The sequence below is a fragment of the Pararge aegeria genome, chromosome 18 (assembly GCF_905163445.1).
Source record: "Pararge aegeria chromosome 18, ilParAegt1.1, whole genome shotgun sequence".
NCBI classification, from domain to species: Eukaryota; Metazoa; Arthropoda; class Insecta; order Lepidoptera; family Nymphalidae; genus Pararge; species Pararge aegeria.
The window spans coordinates 13981112-14007263 of record NC_053197.1 but is presented as its reverse complement, the minus strand read 5'-3'; the positions used below and the strand labels follow the sequence as shown (position 1 = coordinate 14007263).

The window sequence follows — 26152 nt, the reverse complement described above, 5'->3', positions numbered from 1 at the left end:
ATTTTTTATGCAATTTTAGTACGTCTCGTATAAAGAACACAAGTTTCGTTTATGCAAGTTTAGTACGTATCGTATACAGGCCGCAATGTTTTTTATGTAAGATAAGTACGTCTCGTATACAGGTCGTAAGTGTCATGAGTTTGGCTTTACGCATCCGATTAGCGGATGCTCAATTTGCCTCTCCGGGCATCAAAATACAATTTACAATTAATTAACTGAAACCATTGTTTTGTAACATGGCTCGCGAAGTTATTGCGAAATATAATACAATAGTCTTAACCCTTTCATAAGCAACATTAAATCTTAATGAATACAACATTGCTTTTCAAATATTCTGCAAATTTATTTTGTAATTATTGTTATTATGAAAATGTTTTTACTTGGCTTATAAATATTAATATATCTTCGCGATCGGTTTGTGTTTGAACTAATGTAAGTTGTAATTTAGATTATTAAGAGTCAGTAGGTACAATAGTTAGAAACTTTCTCGGCAGGCAGAATTCCGGCCGGGGTGTATGCCTCGCAGCTTTAAGTACAGTAATTAAATGTTTTTAGTTTATGTACTTAGTTTGCGATGGATGGCGTCACTAGAATGTTGTCTCGCGCTTGAGTGTTGACTGATGAGTGATGAAGTTATTTAGTAGCTGATTCAGTATCCTTATATTTCAGAACGATGTCATAAGATAACTTTTGCTAATTTTTATGGACAAACTTCTTTCTGGCAAATATTTGTTGCTTTTATCCAGTTGGTATGTCCACAGTATCGCAAGATGTCGTACTTCAAATACATAATTATTTTTAAGATGAAACCATAAATCTTTTTTTATCTACACATCTACACTTGGAGGAATTATCAATTTTGTATTTGAACCTGCGACTATCTGGCAATCGGGGCCTGAGCGCTTTCTCCAATTAAGCTACGGCTTTCCTACCTATCAGTCTTGTAGCGTCATCTAGTTTCGATGAACTTTTTCAAAGGTCCATATTACAATGAGACACGTTTGAAACAAGAGATGATACATTGCTTTTTATAATTTTAATAATTTTTATTAGTGTTTTTACCTACACTTGGAGGAATTATCGAGAAGAGATTATTAGAATTTATACAAATAAAATTATATGCATTTTAAATATATAAAAAAAACCGTAAATCGTTCAGTAAATTAGATATCTAATTATAGATAAAACTATACTAATCATTATTACCGGAATAGAAATATCGTCTACTATACTTTTACCTACTTTCAGATATTTAATAATATTTTTACCTATCTTCAAATTAGATATTTATTTAGATATATTTAAATATAAGTGGGTAGATAGAAGTATGCTCACCAACCCTGTCACACACAAAAAAGTTAACTGAAATAATTATTAGAGAAACCGAGTTTTTCTTTTATCGCTAGACGGTGCGTAGAGAAATGTTTGCTTCGGTCGGATATTTTAAATTTAAAGCTTTTTTAAAACCAAATAATCATTGAACTAGGTTACAAGTACAAACTAGGTATACAAGCAATAACAAACTTGCACTGTCTTTGTAGAAAATAGTATTGACCCGTTTCAGTACCTTAGGAGTACCTATTCTATCTCATCTAAGAACAGCAAACCTGAGAACAATGATTATTCTCATTACCTCTTTACGTACAGTTTATATCCTCTTTGATTGATACAGTATTTAATGTGACAACGTTTGGGTTATATTCTCTTTGTTTGTTACGCGAATTGTCAAAACGGGAACAACACAGAACTAATTAGGAAATGAAGATTAAATTTCCTTAAACATGTCATTTTTATAAGAAACCCTCAGGCAGTTTTTTATAGCAAGTTTATTTTATAAAGTCTTAATTTAAAAAATGAACTCATTACAACATTTACCGGAAGTGGGCTCGTTCTTCGGTGTTGATTTGAAGACTGGATCAATGATAATTGCTGCTTTAGGCGTGGTTAGTAGCTCAATATTTGGAATACAGCAGTAGTTACTTTGCGGAGTCCACGATACGTTTTATTAGCTAAGTTTAGCGGATTCGTCCAGGTTTCTTCAAAAAATTCACGGGAAACATTATTTTTTCTGGAATCCACGATACATTATTTTTTCCCCATGTCTATGACCAGTGTGCAAGCTATCAAAATTCATAAATTACTTATTCAAAATGTTGTTTCATATCTCAGTGTTATTACTGTTTTGTGTTAAATCTTTTGTTGCCTTAGCTTGTATTCTGTATTCTTGGCTTATAATTTGTTGCATAAATAAGAATTTTTTAGTGTGCTACCCTTACTGTAGATTACCTACTATAAGGAATTAAGTTAGAACTCTGTGTTTTTGTTTATTAATACTTATGTAACCAAAAATCGAGTAGGTTTTAAAGAGCTTTTTAAAAAAAAAAACATTGTTTATCGAGGTATTAACACATTCTGGGCTAGGATGAATTTGTCTAGATAACGGGGAAGACCTAGGTTCAGTCATGTTTGTAAACAACGCGTAGTAGGCAATAATAACCTTTATTGTTTCAGGTACATCCAATGGCCTACGGATGTACGTTCTTCATTCCACTCAGTTACCTGCTTGTTACTATATGGATATTGGTGGCACTTTTCTTTGCCGCTAGTATCGTTCTCTTTTTTGGCTTGGCAAAGGTTTGCTTAATGCTCACCTAACCTTTACAGGATAATATAAAATGAAGAAAATCTCCAGTACGAGTTATGAAAAACTTATGAATAGGCATTGTAAGAGTAATTAAAACTCTACCCTTAAGTATTTTCAACTCGTTTTATTATAGGCATTTGGAGCTTCACAGAATTAAGAATCCTCATTCAGCCATGCAGTGCACTGAATCAAAAATCAGAGAAGACGCCCCGAGCACGTCTCACTTCACACCCGTAGAATGTTGCTAGCTCACAAACTTTTCCTATTTATAACATTAGAGGTAAAACTGTCAACTGCTAAATGAATGAGGTGGCTAACCGCCTATTTGAGAAACACTACTAAAGTGGAGTGGTTTGTGATTCTGTATGATTTTAATTCTGTGTGAGGCTTGAAACCTACGCCCAGGTTGATGGGCACAGGGCTGCACTTATTAAGACGTATTCCTTGCATACCCTGCGAAGTGTTGCTCTGTGTAACACCGATTAGGGGTAGGGATTTAATATAACAATCGCTGCTGAACTAAGGGCCTCTCCCAACGAACGATTTCCCATAATCACTGGTTGGTTGGTGTTCGCAGTAGTAGTAACACAGAGAACACTGCTGCCCGTTCTCCGTGATCCTTAGTCGCCTCGTACGACACCCGCAGGAAGTGGTGGGGTGGTTACAAATTTTCTGATCAGCCTGGCTAGCACGCTACCATCTTAGTCTATGCCATAACGTACCACCAGGTTAAATTGCAGCTCAAGCTAGCTTGTAGCCAAAAAAAAAAAAGACTTGCCAGGAACGCATTGCTTCAATAATAAATAAATAAATATACTACGGCACTAGTAATATCGCCACCTAGCCCCAAAGTAAGCGTGTTATGGGTACTGAGATGACTGATGAATTTGGTAATGAATAATATACATAATTACTTATAATATACATATAAACACCCAGATGAAAAAAATTGAAAAACTGAAAACATTCATGTACACACACAAACATTTGTCACTTGTGAGAATCGAATCCACGGCCTTGGACCCAGAAAGCAGGGTCGCTGCCCACTGCGCTAATCGGCCGTCCAATCAATGGCGGAACTCTATTAATAATTTTTATATTTTTGTTGCAGTGACAATTTACTTCATACTAGTCGTGAACAGCCATCGAAAGACATTAAGCGTTACCAGTTTTATCAATCATGATTCAGCAGACTAGCATTGCCTGGCGTCATCCGCGTGTATCTAAAGTTTGAATTTCGTATCCTTTCTGTGATAAAACTCATCATCATCATCAACCCACTACGGCCCACTACAGAGCACGGGTTTTCCTCTCAGAATGAGAAGTATTCTGGCCAAAGTCCATCACGGTGGCCAAGTGCGGGTTGGTAGACTTCACACGCCCTTGATATCAGTGGTACATATGCTTCAGGATAAATACTGTCCGCTAACTCATAACTTAATATTATAAATATCGAAAGTAAAATTCCTTGTTTAAAATATTGATAAATTCTCAGATGACCCTTCGTCTGCACCAAATCGGTTATTACCGAAAAACACGAATAAAATGACATTTTCTAAAAATTAATCCTAGCTAGATCAATTTATCGCCCCCGAAACCCTCTGTATACTGAATTTCATGAAAATCGTTGGAGCCGATTCCGAGATTCCAATTATATATATATACAAGAATTGCTCGTTTAAAGATATAGGATATGGTATTCAGTTCTCGGAATAATACATAGGAGATACATTTCATTTAGGGAAAAAAACGTTAAGGGAAAAAAGACAGTTACATAAACACATAAGTATTAAAGATATTCCAGAAACATTTTTTTTTAAGAACCTTACGCCTCAGAAAAGGCTTAAAGGTTTCCACATACCGAAACCACCTACTTCCCGAAAGAGACCGGCGGCTTTGTCAGCGGCTGCACCCTCTTTTAACTACTCTCTGATTATTATTTAAAATGAATCGACTTTTAGTACCTCGCTTACAAAACGCCAATTTCATAGCAAGGATCTAATGTATAATAAATATTATATTAAGTGAGAATGTTTACAATTTTTGTAAATTAATTGTAAATTAAAGTTTGATATGAATTGCTATATTTTGATCTTTTTGAGCATCCTTCAGTTCGAACCATAGTCCAAGTACGACCAAAACCAAGTAAAGTAGTATACCTGAAACAAAAATAAAGAGTAGTGACTCAAAGTGAAAAATAAAGTATTTTTGCCATAGCTTTAAGATTCAACTTAAAAGGAACGTATAGACTTAGACCATTCATAAAAAGTGGTAGATCACATTAATTTTTTGACGACCTCGCTGGCGCAGTGGTCTTTTAAATGTGAGGTGCCGGGTTCGATCCATGGCCGAGGCAATTAAGGAACATAAACCCGCTAAAGCAGATGATATTTAATAAACTAAACCTCACTACTTCACTTAGAAAAGACAAAAGTGCGTGCATAGGTTCGAAATCAGCCCCCTTAAAGTGAAGCTGAAATCCTAACTACTAGGCTATTACCGCTTTTTGTTGTTTGGGGAATGATGCATATAACATCAAATTACATAATAAATTTATATATTAGTAATCCAACAGCGTTACAAATTACTTTGGTCAAGGGTATAAATAAATAAATAAATATACTACGACAATACAAACACCGCCATTAAGCCGCAAAGTAAGGGTAGCTTGTGTCATGAATACTAAGATAACTGATATAAAATTTAATGATTTATATACACAAATACATAAATAAATAAATAAATATACTACAACGATACACACATCGCCATCTAGCCACAAAGTAAGCGTAACTTGTGTTATGAGTATTAAGATAACTTTTGATCATTTTTTATGAATATAATACACATAAATACTTGTCATATACAGATAAACACCCAGACACTTAAAAAAAATCATGATCATCACACAAACATTTTCCAGTTGCGGGAATTGAACCCACGGCCTAGAAGTCAGAAAGCAGGGTCGCTGCCAATTGCTCCAGCCGGCCGTCAAAACTTATAATATACATATAAACACCAAGACACTGAAAGACATTCATGTTCGTTACACAAACATTTTCCAGTTGTGGGAATCGAACCCACGGCCTCAGAAGGGTCGCTGCCCACTGTGCCAATCGGCCATCATAACATGTACTTACATATCGTGATTATGACATCAAATTACATAATACTTACATATCGCGATATTTCCAAAAGTGAAAGAAAGGACGCACGAAACAATATTGACCTTTTCGCTATAGATACATAGCAGTATTATCATGAGGAAGAAAGTCTGGGCCAGCCAGATGCTCGTTATCACCACCCAGGATATGAGGACAGTGGGTTTTTTCTGAAAAGCATTTTAGGTTTCGGTTTAAAGACATTTATTCCCATAAAAAGACCTAAGTCACTTACATAGGAAACTTATTTTTCTATAATAAATGGATACACTTCGCCATTAGACTAAATTTAATTAAATTTCACTATTATCTACTCATTTAATGTATTTGTCTTTAAATTTATTGGTATTACTTAATATATAAGAAGCTAATTTAGTTTTGAATACATTGAATGAGTTTACATTATTTATAGGTAGCTATAGGTATTTTATTATAAAATTTGGCGCCTTCAAACGTAAGGGATTTTTGGAGAATTATATCTCCTTTAGAAGCAAAGCTGGTCACGGCTCTCGTATAAAGGAGAGGATTTCATAGCACAGACCCACCACGCTGTACCGATGCGGGTTGGTGGCCTACACCAGCAATGATTATCGTTATTCACAAGGAAGATATTATTGGGGCTAGCAACATTCGTTTAAACTAGTAATTTTTTAATGACAGTTTATATGACGTTTCTTGATGTCATGGAATAAGGATTACGATTATTCTGAAACATAACGTCCATAATATTAAAATTATACTGTTACAAACGGTAATAGTGGGCCCCCATGTCGAGCTCTCTGGCGCTTTGTCGAGTGGTCTTATAGGTTGGGTTAAATTGCCGTCTGGAGCAATTTAGGAATTAATAATTTCTTTTTTTTCTAGAATGTTCTGGTTGGAGGCTTCGGCCATGGATATTTTTTTTCTACTCTTGATCAGCCCTTGACTGTAATCTTACCTGATGGTAAGTGTTGATGCAGTCTAAGATGGTATCTGGCTAACCTGTTAGGGGTATGGCATTTATGTTAAACCCTTACCCCTAACAGGTTTTTACACGATATCGTAGGACACTTATAGGGGAGTAAGAAAAGTTTATAATTTCTGCCGGGGATCGAAACAGGGAACCCCCCCACCACAGCGGGCACCGTTGCGCCAGTGAGCTCGTCAAATAATAGGCATCTTCCGTTATCGAGTAAGCAAAATATAAAGTTTCAAGCAAAATTAAAACGTTCTTATTTTTGAAGTCGTTTTAGTTTGCCATCTTTACCTGCCGTATTCCCCAGATCAGCCATCCATGCATAGCTAGCATAATAACGCAGTATATCACTCCGGAAACACTGAAGCTGTAGGCGTTCCTCCACACGTAGCCTCCGCAGGCTGTACATCTCTTCATCAATAGGACCTGAATGATCAGCGCTATTCCACATATTAGCGTCACACACTGGAAGAAATAAAGAGATATTTTATAACCAATGTATTATTTTTACCCTTCAGAACCGCTAGCATCGGCAGGTGACAATAATCAGCTCTCTCCCACAGCTTTAACAACTCTCAGAGCACTGGCGCACAATTGAAAATAATAATCACAAACAAAAAAAAAACAGCTCAGCATACAAATTCTGTTGGAGCATGAATAATGACAAAAAAATGTTCTTTAGTGTGTGTAATGTGTGTGCGTGTGTATGATTGTGTTGATGTGTGTGTATGACTGTGTTTGTGTGTGCATCCGTGTCTCTCTGTGTGTTTATTGTATGTTATATTTATTCTAATATTGTGAGCATTTTTTCTGTTTCTCCGTAGCTATAGCAATATCAGTTTAATAACGGGGGTAAACTACTCCTATTCCATGTTCCCGGGCTTTAGCAGGTGGACACGTTAATTATAACCCTTGTCAGGGGATATAATCGGGGGAGATAATTTTTGTCTCCTGCTTGAACTTTTTTATAACGATAATGGCACAGGGGGAAATCCTAGTTGTAAACCCTTTCGTTAGTAAAAAACTGTATCAAGTTAGATGCGAAAGTTCGTATACAGATACAGTTTTTTTTTATGCAAATACAAGTTAGCACTTGACTGGGGAGTGTGCTGGGACTATTAGGCAGTATGCCTTGCCGGTGATGATGATGACGATGATTATACACAACCTTGTAAAACTCTTTTTATTCTGAGAGGAGACCTTTGTAATGGGTTCCTAATGAAGATGGTTATGTTCTAAAAAATTCTCAAAATAGCTACTCAGGGAGTTCATGATTTCCGTAAGAATCAAAGGCAGGCCTTTATTAAGCAATATTAATTTTTTTTTAACTAGTTTCGTCACTTCGGTCCAATTGAACAAATTGATTTGGCAAATATGTATATACCAAACCTTAGCCGCATTGCTGTTTGATATACGAGTATAACACGAGCGGTCGATAAACCCAGTCAACGTTTCAAGAAAAAAAATTCCCATTAACCTGGTAAGATATGATTTCATGTCTTAGTACTTTTTTTTAATATTAAGCGATTAAAGCGTGAATTTAAATTTCATGAACAAAACCACTATTTACTTATTTTGTTCTCAAAATAAACCAAACCAACCATACGGAGCGAAAAACGATCAATTCTGATTAGATCAAGCCACTGTTCCCGCGATCTGAGCTGAAAAATGCAACGTTGGTTGGCTTCCGCTTAGACAGATGATATTCAGCGAGTTGTTGGACGTAATAACCTTACTTACAATACTAATAATAACCTTACTTACAATAAGAATTCCAGCTGTGGTTAATGCGCCTGTCTCAAGAGAATAGCGGCGTAAAAAGCTTTTAGGAGCAACTCTTCTAAGCACCTTCATTAAGTTTATTGGAATATTCGTCAAAAAAAATGTAAAAATAATGTGACAACTTAGCCATCTTGATTGAGTCTTACACCTATTGTATTTAAGGTTGCAGCTAATATCTATGTATCAATAACCATAAAAAAAAATTATAGTCTTGTCCAGTTGAAAGACTGATCTTTATTATACTTTGGTACGATACTATTAATGGTCAGTATGTTCAATTCAGATTTAATTATTGCCCTCGCCACTCTGTTTTGTCTGTGGCTCAGTAGTCATTTTTCTTTTTTCATTTTAGCGCAATGAGTATATAAACAAATTTTATGCAGAGATAAACCTAACGTAGTAATTAGGTACCCTAACTTTGTTTTCTAAGTTCCTAAAATATTAACATTGGTAATGTAAGTTTCTATTTCAAATTCAAATTCAAAATTTCTTTATTCATGTAGGCCTATCACAGGCACTTATGAAGCTTTCTGTTTAAATTTTATTATTATAAATTTACATATCTTTTAATAATGCTTGTATAAAATTGAGTTATCGTACATACTAACCAGTGCATGCTGTGACTACCTATAAGTGAAATTATGTGTCATTAGTAACCTAAGGCTAGCTTTATTCATAACTATAATACATGTAATTTTGTTGGTAGTCCTAATAAAAATAAATAAATATAGTATATGGTTATGGGATTAGCTCTTTAGGATTTGTTTGTGTTAGTAACGTCTATGAAGTTTGCTTGTAACATAATGATATAGTAATTTATCATTATGTTTCTTATGCCAGTAGCATAGTATCCTCAAGTTGTTATTTTTAACCAGGTACTCTCATTACTCAGACGTTTTTCATCAAATACATTTAGATTGATCTAGTCACGAAGGTTTTTGTAAAAATTTCTATAGTGGTGATATGAAAAGGACTATGATTTTAGATTATTAAGTTAAGCTTAATTTAATTTATTAAAATATGCAATACATGTTACATGCGAAGCTTTCCAATTAATGAAGAATATTCCCGTATTTTCTCTAATAACAGTATCACACGTGTTTGAAAAGAAAAACATTTAACATTCCTCGTTAACATGCGAATTCTACATGAAAGCAATAAAATAACATAATTAGCATATATCTCGGTATTGCTGAATTAATTCTATGGGATATATACTATTATCCTGACTCTGTCTTTGGTGGGAATGAAGCGTTTTACGAACTTTAATATTTTATAGAAAGTGGACTGTATTGATTGATTGAGCGAAAAAAAAAGATGTATAAAGATTAGGAAAAGACTTGAAGGACAAATCTGGATTAAAATGAATCAACTCACGGTACCCCTTCACGAATCCAGCGTATCACTTAATTTCAATTACACACAATAAATTCACCACCACAATATTCGATAAATAATTTATGTATATAATTTTTTGTAACTTCTACGGCCATGTTTTTTGTTCCCACGAATAGTACGTGCGCGCTTTTTTTTTTTTTTTCGGATTGTGTGTAGCTGATTAACCCTAATGATTTTTGAACAGCGTAACGCGGGCTTGTTGGCGAGCCTCGGAATGGGGCTCTGCCAGGAAGAGTTTGAACCCTAGGGCTCGAAGAAGCAAAAGGATGGTCGGCCTGAGGGCGCCTCATGTGAGGCCGAACCTCGGCTCAGGCGACGATTGGAGTGAAAGGGTTACGGACGGTGATTAATCCGCACGCTTCCGAGAACGTGGTGCGAGCCCACGTCCGGTTGACGTTAGAAGTCGAGGACCTAGTCTTCGCCGGCGAAGTCGCGATATGTGCATAGGTTGATTGTGTTTTCTGATAGGGAGCATTGTCAGTAATGCTTCCTATCATTCATACCATCATAATCATCGTGGCTAGCTATTACCTAATATTATTTTACGTGGTATACTGAGTTAGAAAGTTGCCATTATTTTAGTTGATACATACATACATCCATCCTCACTAACTTTCGCATTTATAATATTAGTAGGTAGGTAGGTAGGTAGGTATAATATGGTACCTACGAATGCATTCGATCGTTGTCCCATATGCCTTGCGACTTGCTGTTATTTGTGAAGAGTTATGTCCTTTATCTCCGACAATATTTATCAGATCTTCATTAAAATTAGACAGTACATGTTTCATAGTATACCTTTTAAATGACCTGTTTTTTTAATAAATTATAAAAATCGGTTCAAATTTAACGAAGCTGTTAAGTAAAATTGATAAAAAAAAAATCCCTTTTCCCGGAGGAAACTTATTGTTTATCGGGATAAGAAGTTTCCTATACGTTGACCCGGAATATCACCTACCATTATACCAAATTTTATTTAAATCCGTTCAGTAGTTTTCACGTGATGCCCGGACAGACAGACAGACAGACTTTGTATCGATTATAAAGCATCTCCCGGTAAAATTTTTCAAAATATATTAAATGTACAGTAATCTTCCAGTTACAGTTTCATTATAAATATATATTATAAACCTGAAGAGTTTGTTTTGTTTACGCGCTAATATCAGGAACTACTGATTCGAATTGGAACAATGTTTTTCTTGGTTAGTTCATTTATCGAGGAACGCTATTGTCTATAATAACATCACGTTTCTACCGATAAGAGCGGAGCATCAATGAAAAATGTTGAAAAAAGCAGCAAAAAAAAATTCTTTATAGAGCTTCCGATGCGTGCGATGCGTAAATAGGTAAACTTACTAACTTACCTAGGTTGACTCATACGAACGAAGTCGCGGTTAACCGCTACTGCCATCTGCGATGGTAAGCCCCAAGAAAAAAAAAAAGAAAAAAAATTATGGTTCACTAAAATAAGTAAATTTTCCGTAAAACATAAATGTTTTGAGGGAAGAATATGTTATAATGTTTTTATTTCATTAAGCCATGTTTGTTAACTTATTACGCCAAAGAATCAAACATGTTTCACCGATATACTTTAACTATATTTGAACACCATTAATATTGTTTACGTTTGCGACTGCCCGGGATTTCGTTAGCGTGTAATTTGTAATTCGAATAAATTTTATTCTCAAACACATTTGGGGGTACGTTTAAGGTCCCTTAAATAACGGGACCACATACCTCTCGTCTTGAGCAGTGTTTTTACGCCATCGGTTGCCTGGAAGAGATCGCTATGTAGCGATAAGGCCGCCTAATTGTATAATACATCGTGTGAACTGGTTTTTTATATTTTTTCCTGTATTTTTATGTGGTGTGCAATAAAAGTGTATTCATTCATTCATTCATTCATTCATAAAGGTTTATATTTAAAATGCCTTGACTTCAAAATATATGACTATCAATTAGAATCTTTTCCCCATTCGATCCCTTATATGCATAGAGAGTTGATGATTGCATAGTAGTCAGGACTTCGGTCTTGAAGTTCATCCATTGCACGCACTTCAACTTGAGGGACGATTGGCGCAGTGGGCAGCGACCCTGCTTTCTGAATCAAGGCTGTGGGTTCGATTCCCACAACTGGAAAATGTTTGTGTGGTGAACATGATTGCTTTTAAGTGTCTGGGTGTTTATTTGTACATTATAAGTATTTATATACCTATATTATTCTTTAAAATATTCATCAGTCATTTTAGTATCCATAAGACAGGCTACGCTTACTTTGGGGATAGATGGCGATGTGTTTATTGTCATAGTATATTTATTTATTATTTATTTAACTTTCCTAACGATGTTTTCCTACACCCTGTGAAGAAGAAGCGAGTGATATTTTAATTACTCAAATTCAAATTCAAATTCAAAATTTTTCTATTCATATAGGTCTATCACAGGCACTTATGAAGCGTTCATATGTTACATAATTATAAGGGGATTGTGATAAATTCGTTCGCCAACTTAAACCTAAAGCTACGAGGATTCCAAGCGCTCCTGGTCTAAGAAGAGCACACAACAAACTTAGCCGGGTAAATTTTCTTTTGTTATCACCATCCCACAGTAACATTATATTAAGCTTTGAAGCTAGAGCAATACACACCCAAGACTTTTTATCGTTTAAGTAATCCTTAACATTATAGGATTTTTCTCAACTCGCAACTCGCAACTCTTTACTCAAAACGCATACAACTTTCAAAAGTTAGAGGCGCGAGCTAGGGTTCGAACTCGGCCTCCCGAAAGTGAAGTTTTTAGCTCTTACCCAATGCGCTCTCACCGCTTAGTTTTGTACAGCCTTCCAATTAATTTAATACTTGTTTGCTTTGTGTTGTTTCCTTACTAATTTGTACACCGACCTTAGGTTGATAGACACGGGGCGGTGTTTTTAGGACGTGTTCCTCGCATACCCTGTGAAGTGCTGCTCTTTTAATAGGCTCTATTATTAGTATATAATAAAACTGCAAACTTGAGTGCCTAGCTCCTTCAGTCACTATGAACAAAATTAACGAAACCTTCCTCGTGAGATCGTTATTTACATGTGAATCTGTGGGAACGTATGAAGATGTCTACGAATACGACCCACTTTGGCGGCAGACGTACGTTGGTTGTATGCTGCTGAAAGTTCTACAAGATATGTTCCAATTTAAGTAAGTACCTTTACCACTTACAGTTTTTTCTGATCCGAAACAGACGGTAAGTTGGTACCGTACCACCGTCTGTTTCGGGACCACCGATAGTGGAGTCACAGTTGTGAGCGAAATAGGCGGTGTCTTGGAAAACGGTGTTTTAAATCAGTAAGAGTCTGGCATAACCACTCCGCCGGTGGGTTCGGAGGATCCATGATGTAAAACGAAACTCCGAAGTGAAGTTTTTTTAACTGCGTATAGGATTTCATGAAATCGAAGTATAGTCACACTTAAAATCGTTAAGATACTTATACTCATATTAACGTGTACCGGCCCACTATAGAGCACGGGTCTCCTTCCACAGTGAGTAGGGGTTATGGCCGTAGACTCAGCACACCTTCGAGAACATTATGGAGAACTCTCAGGCATGCAGGTTTACTTACTATGTTATCCTTCACCGTTGAAGCAAGTGGTATTTAAATTACTTAAACCGCACATAAGTTACAAACGTAAGAGGTGCGAGCTGGGATTCGAAATCGTCCCCCAGAAAGTGAAATCGAAGTCCTACCCACTAGGCTCTCACCGCTTCGCAAGTTAAATATATAATTATTTATTGAAATAAAGATAAATATACTACGATAATACACACATCGCCACCTAGCCCCAAAGTAAGCATAGCTTCTGTCATGGGTACTAAGATAGCTGATGAATATTTTTATGAATGATATATACATAAACACTTAGAAAATACATATAAACACCCAGACACTGAAAAATACTTATGCTCATCTGTCTGCTGTCGCTGCCCACTGCGCCACTCGGCCGTCAAATATGAAGGGACATCGAGAGGATTTCTTTTGACACGCAAGACCGCAAATGTGCGTTTTTCATTTAATTGCTTAAATGGAAAACGCACATTTCTCCGATAAGTTACAGGTGCGTGCCGGGGATCAAACTCGCTCCCCCGGGTGACCGAAGCCCTGCCCACTGATCTCCACTACGTCACCACGCACAAAACTGAACTAAGTTTTTAACATTCCAGTGTTACCTACAAAGTTGTAGATTACAAGCACCTACCGACGGCGCTACGTGAAAAATCTATCTACCCGCGAGCTGGCGACTCTATCGACATATATGTGAAACCTATGGAACTTGAGACCGACATACTTAACCACGCCTTTCCAATATCTGCTATATTTACGTGGCGGTAAGTTTTTTTGTTGAGTTTATTTTGTTCTTATTTTTTATAAAAGGTTTTTTTTTAAAATTATTTTTGACTAAATAGAAATACTGATAAACTTGGTTCATCTAGCAAGCTGTGGGCTCCCTAACTATTATGTATGATCACGTCACACCGATTTAATAAAGGATTGGATGCTTCTACAACATGCCAATGTCGCGGTAAACTCAGATCGTTCCGCACATCGTGTCGTTTAGTTGTGATTAAAATACCATTAAAGTTGTTAAATTACATAAACAATTTAGTGTTCTTTACCCCTGTTTATATAACTAACTTCAATGTATTATGAGTGTGGTGTTTATAGAAACCTTAAACTAGTTTGTATGGTCTCACCGCAAAGGTCAGTAATGCCCTCCCATCTTCCGTCTAACCCTGATACCTATAAACTGGTTCCCGTCAAATCAAGAGTGAATAGGCGTCTTCTAGGCAATCGCACCCTATCTTAGGCTGCATCATCACTTACCATCAGGTGTGATTGCAGTCAAGCACTAGTCTATATATTTTAAAAAAAAATGTCGGTATACTTATGTTCGGTTCAACGGTTGGGCCGCACATAAGAAAGAAACAAACAAACCGACACACTTTAGCATTATATTAGTATAGATTTATTAATTTGACGGCCGCAAGGTGCAGTGGGCAGCGACCCTGCTTTCTGAGTCCCAAGGCCGTGGGTTCGATTCCCAAAACTGTACAATATTTGTGTGATGAACATGAATGTTTTTCAGTGGCTGAGTGATTATATATATGTATATTATAAGTATTTATGTATATTATTCATAAAATATATATATATTCAAGCTACCCTTACTTTGGGACTAGATGGCTACAATACACATTGTCGTAGTATATTTATTTATTATATTTATTTATTAATAACTTTTATTGCCTACAGAATCGGTTTTATTCTCCGGCACCGCTACAATGGCATCCTCAAGGCGTTCTACAGCCAACCTTTCAACACACCTGTTTGGCTCAGCATTTACACGACGATATTATTCAGCTCAATTTGCTTTTATCTGCTCAGCCAATGGGATACGAGATTCTTCGGGGGAGAATGCAGTTATGCTTACGAGCTGTTGTTGGCCTTTTCTGCATATTGTCAACATAGTAAGTACTGTTTTGACAAACAAAACACACACTAATTCACACATACATTCACAACACACAAACACACACTCACACACACACACACACACACACACACACACACTCACACATTACATAGGACTGTGGTCGAATAAAAATAATATTTAGACAACTGCCCCTAGCGAATTAATTTTTTTGATTGAGATTGCAAGCATTCTCGCAGCACTGGATTACCGAAATTGAATAAATCCATCGGAAGTTGTAGTATCAAATGCAACACGTTCACGCGCGATTATAAACTTTACAGTCTTAGTATTAAGGTTTTATAAAAATATGTTGGTATAAGATACTAAGATGCCCTAACCACCCTTCAAAAAGAACTTAGAAGATAAGTAAGTGGTTATATTGCAATCATTGCCAATTGTTTCACATCATTACAAACTTCAACTCTTGAGCTTTAATACCATCGCCTATAACATTACTATGTTAAAATTAATACAGTTCATTTTACATTCCTTGACGTTCCTAAAAAAATAAGGATTATAATCCTAAAACAAAACATAAGCAATATTATAATAATACTGCTTTAAGGTAGGATGGCCCCTGTTTTTAATTTGTGATTTTACTCACCGTTTAAAATTATCTATCTATATCTTTTCGTATTTCGTATTCAAATCGTACAAGAGACGTAAATATTTCACGTTCCCTGACAAAAGGCTTCGAAACTCCTTAATAATAACTATACTATTGAGTTTTCGCTAAGTGTTTTGGAGCCAAATGAATTGCAACGCAAATGACGGAGGTGTATAGACAAACAAATTGTTCCATTTTAATCCTCAATATGGCGAACTTTTTATTTTCCTGGTCAGGTTTTACATAAGAAACAACAAAACGTCTGAAACCAAAGTTTCCCATTGCCCTTCTAGTATGTGCGAATCCAAAATAAATAAGTCCCAACACGTTCTGCGAAATTATGCGCCATACAAGATTTATATATCCCTAAAATACGTGTGCCTCAGAGACGTAGCATTATTTATTGACTGAATGATATCTGAACCACATGTGTTTCAGTTGACGTCCCTGGCACAGCGTGGAGCATTGAAGTATTAAGGAGGTGGTCCCGGGAACTATCCCCAGCGGGAGAAATTTGGAACCTTTTAATTTCTGAATTTTATCTGCTTCGTTCTGGTGGGAGGTTTCGGCCGTGGCTTGTTACCCTACCGATAAAGACGTTTGCTAAGCGATTTATGGGCAGAATAGAAGAGAAGGACACCTTGCCCCCCTGGCAATATCTCAGAAAATATATGAACTCTGTTAAATTTATTTATGGCGGCCAAGATATAGACAAATGGACAAAAATAAAAAAGTCACGGTTTTGGCTTCAGCATCGGTTATAGAGGCCAAAAAATGTTCAATGTACAGATTTCAACCTGATACAGTTTTATTATAAGTAAAGATAGATAGACAACCGAATATAAAGTTGAATTATATGCACGCACTCCCACACACACCACATATACACACACACACACAAAAATCTCACCCTCAGTGTCAGAGGGCGACATTTGTTTTTGGTCAGACCCTAGGCCAGAAGCTGGGTACGCCCATAAATATACTTATCTTATATCAATAGATAAATAAAATATTTTAGCGTTTTTCTTAATGTCATCATGCCTTGAAAGTACTTAAGTTATTTTCTAGGAAACACAGATGCCGGAAGGGCCTACCCAAGCTCAGCGTTTCGTATCATAAACGTGAATGAAACACCGTCGAATAAATCTCAGTGTTTTTTTTTTTTGCGATTGTGATTTTAATCTGTGATATATAAAAACCAAGCTTATTTTTCCCAGTTCTGCCATTACAAGCAAACTCAAACTCTCGTCGGATTGGCTATCTTACCTTCATTGTGTGCGCGTATGTCGTACACAGCTTTTACACGTCCAACCTGCTCTCTCACCTAGTGAGTGATAAAGACAAAACTATGGATTTGAATGCTTTGGTAGAAAGCGACTACCAGTTCGCGTTGCTGAAAGATATGAATTTAGATACGGATAAAAAGGTAAGTTTTTTTTCATGTCTGTAGCCTTAGTACAAGATTTGCTCGCTCGCAATTGAGCAGACGTTTTCGAGTATGAAATACTTGATCATCCGAGCAAAATTAATCTCATTGGCATAGCGTTAAAGCTCAAATTTGTCTACAATTCCAAAGAATTAGCTCGAGCTTTTGACAGAACGTTTGTAAAACTAAAATCAGAAGTACAGGATTTGCGACTGTGAAACGAGTGGTATAAGGTCCATTTTACTTTAACGATACTGAGTTTAGTACTCGAAAACAAGTCGTCGATTGCGAGCGAGCAATCTTTTACTGAGGCTACTGTTTGTCTTTTGGAAAGTTATTGAATTGAGTGAAATAGGAAATCGGGAAATAGGCAAATCATCAATAGTCTGTAACAGTCTTTATATTTTAAATAAAATAAATAAATAAATATACTACGACAATACACACATCGCCATCCAGCCCCAAAGTAAGCGTAGCTTGTGTTATGGGTACTAAGATGACTGATGAATATTTTTTTTTATGAATAGGATACATGAATACTTATAATATACATATAAACACCCAGACACTGAAAAACATTCATGTTCATCACACAAACATTTTCCAGTCGTGGGAATCGTACCCACGGCCTTGGACTCAGAAAGCAGGGTCGCTGCCCACTGCGCCAATCGGCCGTCATTTTATTAGTCCCCTCGAACGAAACCCGCGGGTAGAGGTGTCGTGACTGGTGACGACTGTCTTCTGATCTGCCGTCAGCAATGGAAGTAATGCAAAAGTAACTAATTAACTATTGTCCGTTGAACACTTCCCTCCTAAATATTCAAATTTCTTCAATATATTCTAGTCACTCTTATACAACGTGTAAATGAAAACGGAAATAATACTTTTACTGTCTCTGAGAATTATCTGTGAAACCGAAACGCTAATAGTTTTTTTTAGGTAAACCATTGCCATAGTTTTACTGAAAGAAATCAGATACAGCCCTAATATCACCTGCAAAAGTAAAATCAAGTGACTCTTGTCATGTTAATAAGTAACCGTCGAGTAGCGTAGGTACTATGCACGTGTCGGTATTTTATCTTCAACAGGGTTGTCAAAAGTAACCACTTAGAATGTTTTGAATTAGTTTGTATGGAAAAATAAATATTTTTCTTTTGAATTAATTTTTTTTTTTTTTTACAGGGTGATTCCTTGTGATATATACTTATGCACCCTTCAACAGTATTTCGGAATTCCGTTACACGTTATATACGTTGTATGGATATGGTGCTTTTTATTATATTATTACTCGGTGTTACCCACGTTCTTCGTCCGCTTTTGTGACGGTTCTTTCCAAATTGCGTAAGGAAACAAACGATTGTTTCCTTGGGGTGGAAAGAAGCATATGTAATCTACGTCATTTCAATAAACTCATTGCCAAAAATCTGTGTGATGTTAATTAGTTGCTTACTTATGGCGTAAAGGACAAACAGACAAACTAACTAATTAGGTAACAAATACACTTTCGCATTTATAATATTGGTAAGGTAGTAAGTATAATATTAACTAGTAGACCCGCTAGATCGGTTTATCGCCCCCGAAACCCCCTGTATACCAAACTTCATGAAAATCGTTGGAGCGATTCCGAGATTCGGAATTGCTCGTTTAAAGATATAAGATTAGGATTCAGGATTAGTGTATGTCCACAGTGAGTGTTGTGAAAGTCAAAAGTGAAGAAAAGAAAATTACGCACTTGTTCTGTCTATCAGGTGTCCATCTAGTAAATTTTGTATTCGAAACAAATTTTTTAATAAATATATTATGTCCAAGTTCATATTTTCGTTCATACCCAGCGTTCAGCTCGGTCGACAGAGCACGAGAGGCTAAAGGCTCCAATAATTATAAGATAATTATTCGTAAATTCCACATGTTATTCTGAGTTATGTTACGAATTAATTTTCCTCATTTCCATAATTATCTACCCATAGCTAGGTTTCATTTCAAGAATAATAATTTAATAGCGCAATTTCATTGAAGGTTTCATCAAGCGGGAATTTCCAGGTTGTATTGTGCCCCATGACTTTCAACCGTCGATCTCGCAGACATGCAATTCCGATTGTTGACATCCCGAGTGCATTTCCCATTTTTTTTTAAATTACAAAAACTCAAAACTTAATTTTCTTCCAGCCCAACCTCTATAACTTACCTTCGCGATCTGTCATCGAACATGTTAACAACCAACCGGTGATAGCTCAGTAGGTAGGGTAGGTAGGCTTCACTTTCGGGATGCCGATTTCGAATTCCAGAATACCTCTAACTTTTCTAAGTTATGTGCGTTTTAATTATTAAAAATCTCACTTGCTTAATGCTTCAACGGTGAAGGGAAACACAGTGAGGAATACATGTCTGAGAGTTCTCCGCAATGTTCTCAAAGGCGCGTGAAGTCCACAGACCCTTTGTCATTATGGGAGGAGACCTGTGCTTTGTAGGGAGCCGGCAATGCCTGATTAAGCAAGCGCAGGGCCCATAGCAAATTCTTTAAAAGAGACCTTGATCTTTAAGTGGGTTGGGTTGGATGGGTTCTTAAGTATAAAGTGGTAAAAATACAATTCAATATTCAATATGTATCTTAAATACAATACGTATTTTCTATCTAAAGTTTACAATTTTGTGGGTAATTATTAGTGTAGTAAATTACGAGTACTATAGGCGATGTCTGTGTGCGTTGACGTGTGCGTGTGAGTGCGTGTGAGTGGGTGTGTGCGTATGCGTGAGAGTTTGTGTATGCGTGAGCCTGGCGTGGCTGTTAGTCTGTCAGTCAGTCAGGCAGAGATGAGAGGTATTAAATATGCGGGGCCCACATTCGCGCGAGGCCCGTAGCAATTGCTACTCTTGAGTCTTGCTGCGTGGTTAATCCGGCACTGGGAACCTTTGTACTATTGCTTTTGGGTCAATTAACAGCAAAAGTTCAATAATATAATATTATTATTTAATTTGATCTTGGCAGAAATATGAAAAATCAATGGACAATAATCTCAGTATTGTATGGAAAAAGCTGTTGAAAGTGCAAATAATGAATTTAACCACCGCATTGGAAGCTGTAGTGTATTCGAAAACAGCGCTTGTAACTGAATACTTCACTTTGTATCCTATTTTGAAGAGATGTAAGTATTATTCATCATTAATTATCATTGTCAGAGCTTCGGTGTGATGCCCTAAAGTTTCGGAGTTACGTGCGTTTTTGATTTCGGGAATTTATTATATCACTTGCTTCAACGCTAAGAAAAAACATCGTAACGAAACTTGTATGCCTGAGAGATCCCCATAACATACTCAAAGGTCTGTGAAGTCTACTAATCCGTACTCGGTCAACGTGATATTCTATAGCCTAGCCCCTCCTCATTCTGAGTGGAGAACCGTGCCCGATGCCCTGAAGTGGACTGGTTGATAATGATACAACACAACAAAACAACAACAAACAAGGAACAATGAAAACAACAACACATTTCTCAGGTGTTTACATTGAGACTACGAACCAGACTACGAGGCCGATCCAATCGAGTCGCTAGAGGCAACTAGCCCAGGACCGTGTATTGTAGAACTCCCTACAAAAGACCTATGTCCAGCAGTGTACGTCAATTGGTGGAATTGATGATGATGACACTTGCTTAAACAGAGACGGCAAAACTATTCAAAGTACTTTTAAATGAAATATACTACGACAACTCAGTTATCGCCATCTAGCCCCAAAGTAAGCTTAGATTGTGTACGGATACGCTGTCCCAGTGCGGATTGGTGGACTTCACACGCCTTTGAAAACATTATGGAGAAGTCTCAGGCATGCAGGTTTCCTCACGATTTTTTCACCGTTGACACCGAAACTTAGAAAATATAAGAAGATTAATATATATATTAATACAGGCGTGTGAAGTCCACCAATCCACAATGGGGCAGCGTGGTGGACTACTGCTTTAACACTTCTCAATGTGGAAGGAGACCCTGCACTTTGATATGATGATTATGATTCTACGGGTGTGAAGTGAGACGTGCGCGGGGCGTTTTCACGTTTTTAGGACACAATGCATTGCATACAATAATGAGGTGTCTGCATATTCTTTAGTTATAATTTTTTTTTTCAGATCTCGACAGTGAGGACATTTGCCAACTCGTTGAAGTGGATCTCTACTCGAAAGTGAAACAGTACTTCTTTACAAATAAAACATTCATGTACAAAGAGGAATTCAAAATTGGGTAAAATCATCACCACTTATTATATAATGGCGAAAGTTTGTATTTAAGTGAGTTTGCTTGTTACTTCTTAAAGCCGCAACTACAAACCAATTTGACTCAAATTTGGAATGGAGATAGATAGCACCCAGACAGACCGACCGACAAACACGAATTAAAAAAATTAAAGTTTTGAGTTAAGAGTGCCCCACAATTTTTATTTTAATATCTTCAATGTACAGAATTTGAACCGTTGCAGTTTTATTATAAGTAATAGATTGTTGACCCCCTTCATAATATTTACTCCAAAGAGAAATATTAATACAAAAAAAATTATTGTATACTCATTGGAGTAAACTATAGATTTCTGCTGACATTACAAATAACTCTTGGAAGAACATTGTTACAGAACCCTCCGAGCTAAAGAAGCTGGCCTGATGAAGAAAATTCTGAACCTGGACAAGTATTCCCCTCTAAAATGCGACGATTCCATGAGCGTTTATAAATCGCAGTTTGAACACGTGGTCGCACCAATAATAATACTCTTGTCTTCTTATGTATTAGCAATATTAGTGTTAGTTGGAGAACGGATACATTATCAGCTGAATAGAGTGTGGCCTTACATAGATTAAAGAAGAAAGAAGAAAAAGTTCTTCTCTTCTTTCTTCTTTAATCTTCTGTAGAACAGTCTAATAGAATAGAATAGAGACACTTTATTTTAAGAAAACACAAAGAAACACACTTACTAAAATATAAAAGAGAATACAAAGTATGTTATATATACCTAGTAATTTTCTACACTTGGCACCGAATGAAAAATGATGTAGAAAATATTGATTTTTTTCTTTTTATTTGTATAACAAAGCCGGTTTTGCATTTGGCAAAATATTTGTTTTTTTTTTACCTAATAATATGAAACAGTACGTGGTATGTTTATATTTTAAAACTAGCTGACCCCGCGGATTTCATTTCGCCTAAATATTTTGTACATCACAATTCCTTTTTAAAGTACAATACGTACTGCTCATCTTACTCCGGATTAATGTAGCTCTCTTTAGGCCACATAAACCGTGCTACGTTTATAGACAAACTGACGTGCGCTGTCAGTTGTGTTTTGTTACTAACGGCTAGATTATTCTTTTGATTTTAAAAATTTTGTTTTATATCGATAAAACATATATAATTAATATTATTATTCTATACTTATTATCCTATTCCGGACTAATAGAAACCCAACAAATCAAAAATAATGAAAATCGGTACATCCGTTCTCAAGTTAAATGGTGTAACTAACACCACTTTGTTTTATATATATAGAATATAACTTCATTTTGTAATAATAACGTTAATCAACAGTATAATTACTCAACCAATACTGAAATATATGTATAAATAAATCGGAATCGGAATTGCTGCTACAAGCATTTCAATTTTTCTGAACCGTTGAGTCGTGCGATTTCAATACACAATACATTTCATTACACACAAAATCAATCATCGCATTTAATGAACCATTCGAACATTCCTGCTGAGAGATGCAAGGAACGCATATATTTTAATGATGATACATATTATGCCCTTTTAAACCTCCAGCGAAAAAATAAATTTAAACTAGTTCCGTTGTTCAAATCGGGTAGTACTACCGACCCCTCTAACTTTAGACCAATATCTGTACTACCTACTCTCAGTAAAATCTTTGAAAAACTTATATTAGATCAATTACTTCACTTTTTTAATAAGAACGATTTATTGCACGGGCAGCAATTTGGTTTAACACGGGGTCGCTCAACAACCGATGCTGTTGTTGAGTTAGTAAAAAATATATTTGAAGCCTGGGAGAAGTCACGGGACGCACTTGGCGTCTTCTGTGACTTGTCCAAGGCTTTCGATTGTGTACAACATGAAACATTAAACAGGAAACTACACCACTATGGAATTCGGGGCATAGCTCTAGATTTAATGATTTCCTATCTTAATGATAGAATTCAAAAAGTTGACGTGAACGGAAAGCGGTCTAACGGGTCATTTGTGCAAATTGGTGTCCCCCAGGGATCTATATTAGGACCCTTCCTATTCCTCATTTACATGAATGACCTTCCTTACCTAGCTGAGGACAATCACGGTATGGTATTGTTTGCTGATGATACATCATTGTTGTTTAAAATTAAACGTCGTGAAAAAAATCTTGACGATGTAAACATATGTCTCGATAAAGTAGTACAATGGTTTGAGGCTAAAACCTTAGCTCTTAACGGAAAAAAAACGAAGAGTATTAAATTCACACTACCGAATGTTAAACAAGTAAAAACCATTGTACAACTTAATAATGAGGAGTTGGATTTGGTGGATACGACAATCTTTTTAGGAATAACTTTAGATGCTAAGCTTCAATGGGGCCCACATATAAATAATTTAGCGAACAGACTTAGTTCCGCAGCATACGCGGTAAAAAAGATTCGTCATATGACAAACATAGAAACTGCTAGGCTTGTTTATTTTAGTTATTTTCACAGCATTATGTCCTATGGCATTTTATTATGGAGTAATGCTGCTGATATAGATTCTATTTTCGTCCTGCAGAAAAGGGCTGTTCGTGCGATATATAAAATGGGCCCAAGAGAGTCATTAAGGGATAAATTTAAAGAAGTTAAAATAATGACGGTGCATAGTCAGTACATATATGAAAATTTAATTTATGTCCATAAAAATATATCAAAATTTAAAAAGAAAATGCACTGTAACAATATTAATATTAGAAGCAAAAATAAACTCGTTGTGCAGTTTACTAGGCTACACAAAATTGCAAATTCATTCAAGGGCAATTGTATATTATTTTATAACAAATTACCAAATGAAATCTTTGAGTTGTCTCTCAATAAGTTCAAAGTTTATATAAAACGTAAGCTTACAGAAAAATCCTATTATAACATTAAGGATTATTTAAACAATAAAAAAGCTTGGGTGTGAATTGCTCTAGCTTCATAGCTTAATTTAAATTTACTGGAAGATGGTGATAACAAAAAAATAAATTTACCCGGCTAAGTTTGTTGTGGGCTCTTCTTAGACCAGGGACGTTTGGAACCCTCGTAGCTTAAGATTTAAGTTGGCGAACGAAGTTATCACCATCCCGTTACAATTATGTAAACAATTATGTATGAACGCTTCATAAGTGCCTGTGATAGGCCTACATGAATAAAGAAATTTTGAATTTGAATTTGAATTTAATAATAAAAAATATACTACAACAATACACACATCGCTATCTAGCCCCAAAGTAAGATTAGCTTTTGTTATGAGCACTAAGATAGTCGATGAATATTTTTATGAATAAAAAAATAATTATAATATACAGATACTGAAAAACATTCATGATCATCACACAAGCATTTTACACTTTTGGGAATCGAATTTTGGCCGTGGGGCCGTGGACTTTAGAGACTGCGTCAATCGGGTGTTATAAGTTTGACTTGTCTGTGTACGTATGTTTGTTCGTGTGTGCGTCTGTGGCATCGTATTTCCTGAACGAATGAACCGTTTTTTTTTTGTTTACAAGGTAAATTAGTCGGGAGTTTTCTAGCTGTTTCATGAACTTTATTCGGTCTAAGATGGCCGCCGCTACAAAATTGCGGATTACATATTTTTCACCACTCCGGTCAGTATGGGTATCAAATGAAAGGGCTTGATTAGTGGAATACTATGACAAATTTCAAATCACAATAGTCATAAGCGTTAAATAAGTCTCTTTAGAAAGTAAACCTAATTCTGTGTCAGGCCACACTGGTATTTAAGTTGTATCAAGTCACTTCGGAAAGTAAACTATATCAGTGCAAAATTTGCTCGTTCGCAATCGAGGAGTCCTTTTCAAGTATGGAAACACTTGAACATCGAAGTAAAATGAATCTTAATTTAATAGCTTTAAAGCTCAAATTTGCCTACAATTTTTTATCTCGGGCTTTTGACAGAATTTTGGTCAAAAAAATCAGATGTTATGACTCCTCGATTTTGAGCGTAACGGCCTAACTTTTCAGGGGGAATGGCAGGTATGTTGAACCCATACCCCTAATCATCGTACCGGAACGCTGAATCGCTTAGCGGCACGTCTATGTCGGTAGGGTGGTAAATAACCACAACCGAAGAACCTACCGAAAATACAAATAGCTTACAAACATTACGAATTATTTAATTTATTCGTAAAGTTGTAAAATTTATTTATTATAGTATAATAATTATACTAAATAACTAATAATTATTTATGTTGGCTATACGGTGCCTCTACAAATAATAATTGCTATTTACGTAAATCCCGAGAAAATTGTTTACCGGGACAACAAAGCTCACAATCTGAGAAATTGATAAACTTAAATGGGATGCCGTTAATATTTTCATGAGGGATACTCCAAAGACAGCCGCAGGCAATCAACTAACTAGTAAACTCTAAGATGGTTCTCTAA

General features: G+C 36.1%; 3 protein-coding genes across 3 annotated transcripts; 2 read left to right on the top strand and 1 right to left on the bottom strand.

Annotated features, from left to right (window-relative positions):
* Window positions 1-1853: 1853 nt before the first annotated feature.
* LOC120631776 lies at window positions 1854-3913 on the top strand. Its single transcript, XM_039901455.1, has 3 exons — window positions 1854-1943; window positions 2512-2623; window positions 3756-3913. Exons 1-3 carry the CDS (start codon window positions 1854-1856, stop codon window positions 3839-3841), a joined length of 288 nt encoding a protein of 95 aa, XP_039757389.1. The 3' UTR covers window positions 3842-3913.
* A 773-nt stretch (window positions 3914-4686) lies between these two features.
* LOC120631647 lies at window positions 4687-8715 on the bottom strand. Its single transcript, XM_039901307.1, has 4 exons — window positions 8525-8715; window positions 7052-7225; window positions 5822-5975; window positions 4687-4803 (listed from the first exon to the last, which is right to left on the bottom strand). Exons 1-4 carry the CDS (start codon window positions 8612-8614, stop codon window positions 4706-4708), a joined length of 516 nt encoding a protein of 171 aa, XP_039757241.1. The 5' UTR covers window positions 8615-8715; the 3' UTR covers window positions 4687-4705.
* Window positions 8716-12976: 4261 nt separating this feature from the next.
* Window positions 12977-22408, top strand: LOC120631775 (ionotropic receptor 75a-like). The gene is made up of 7 exons (XM_039901454.1): window positions 12977-13131; window positions 14153-14317; window positions 15243-15457; window positions 17287-17495; window positions 20482-20638; window positions 21614-21725; window positions 22111-22408. Exons 1-7 carry the CDS (start codon window positions 12977-12979, stop codon window positions 22331-22333), a joined length of 1236 nt encoding a protein of 411 aa, XP_039757388.1. The 3' UTR covers window positions 22334-22408.
* The last annotated feature ends 3744 nt before the right edge of the window (window positions 22409-26152 follow it).

What these genes read in the sequence shown, in the direction of transcription:
- LOC120631775 (XM_039901454.1), top strand. Translation starts at nt 12,977, where the DNA reads ATGAACAAAATTAACGAAACCTTCCTCGTGAGATCGTTATTTACATGT. An exon ending in TCTGCTATATTTACGTGGCG is followed by an intron (nt 14,318 to 15,242) that starts GTAAGTTTTTTT and finishes TATTGCCTACAG; the next exon opens with AATCGGTTTTATTCTCCGGC. An exon ending in GTATCCTATTTTGAAGAGAT is followed by an intron (nt 20,639 to 21,613) that starts GTAAGTATTATT and finishes TTTTTTTTTCAG; the next exon opens with ATCTCGACAGTGAGGACATT.
- LOC120631776 (XM_039901455.1), top strand. Translation starts at nt 1,854, where the DNA reads ATGAACTCATTACAACATTTACCGGAAGTGGGCTCGTTCTTCGGTGTT. An exon ending in TAATTGCTGCTTTAGGCGTG is followed by an intron (nt 1,944 to 2,511) that starts GTTAGTAGCTCA and finishes TTATTGTTTCAG; the next exon opens with GTACATCCAATGGCCTACGG. An exon ending in TAGTATCGTTCTCTTTTTTG is followed by an intron (nt 2,624 to 3,755) that starts GCTTGGCAAAGG and finishes TTTTTGTTGCAG; the next exon opens with TGACAATTTACTTCATACTA.
- LOC120631647 (XM_039901307.1), bottom strand. Translation starts at nt 8,614, where the DNA reads ATGAAGGTGCTTAGAAGAGTTGCTCCTAAAAGCTTTTTACGCCGCTAT. An exon ending in TGATCTGGGGAATACGGCAG is followed by an intron (nt 5,976 to 7,051) that starts GTAAAGATGGCA and finishes AATGCTTTTCAG; the next exon opens with AAAAAACCCACTGTCCTCAT. An exon ending in TTTTGGAAATATCGCGATAT is followed by an intron (nt 4,804 to 5,821) that starts GTAAGTATTATG and finishes TTTTTGTTTCAG; the next exon opens with GTATACTACTTTACTTGGTT.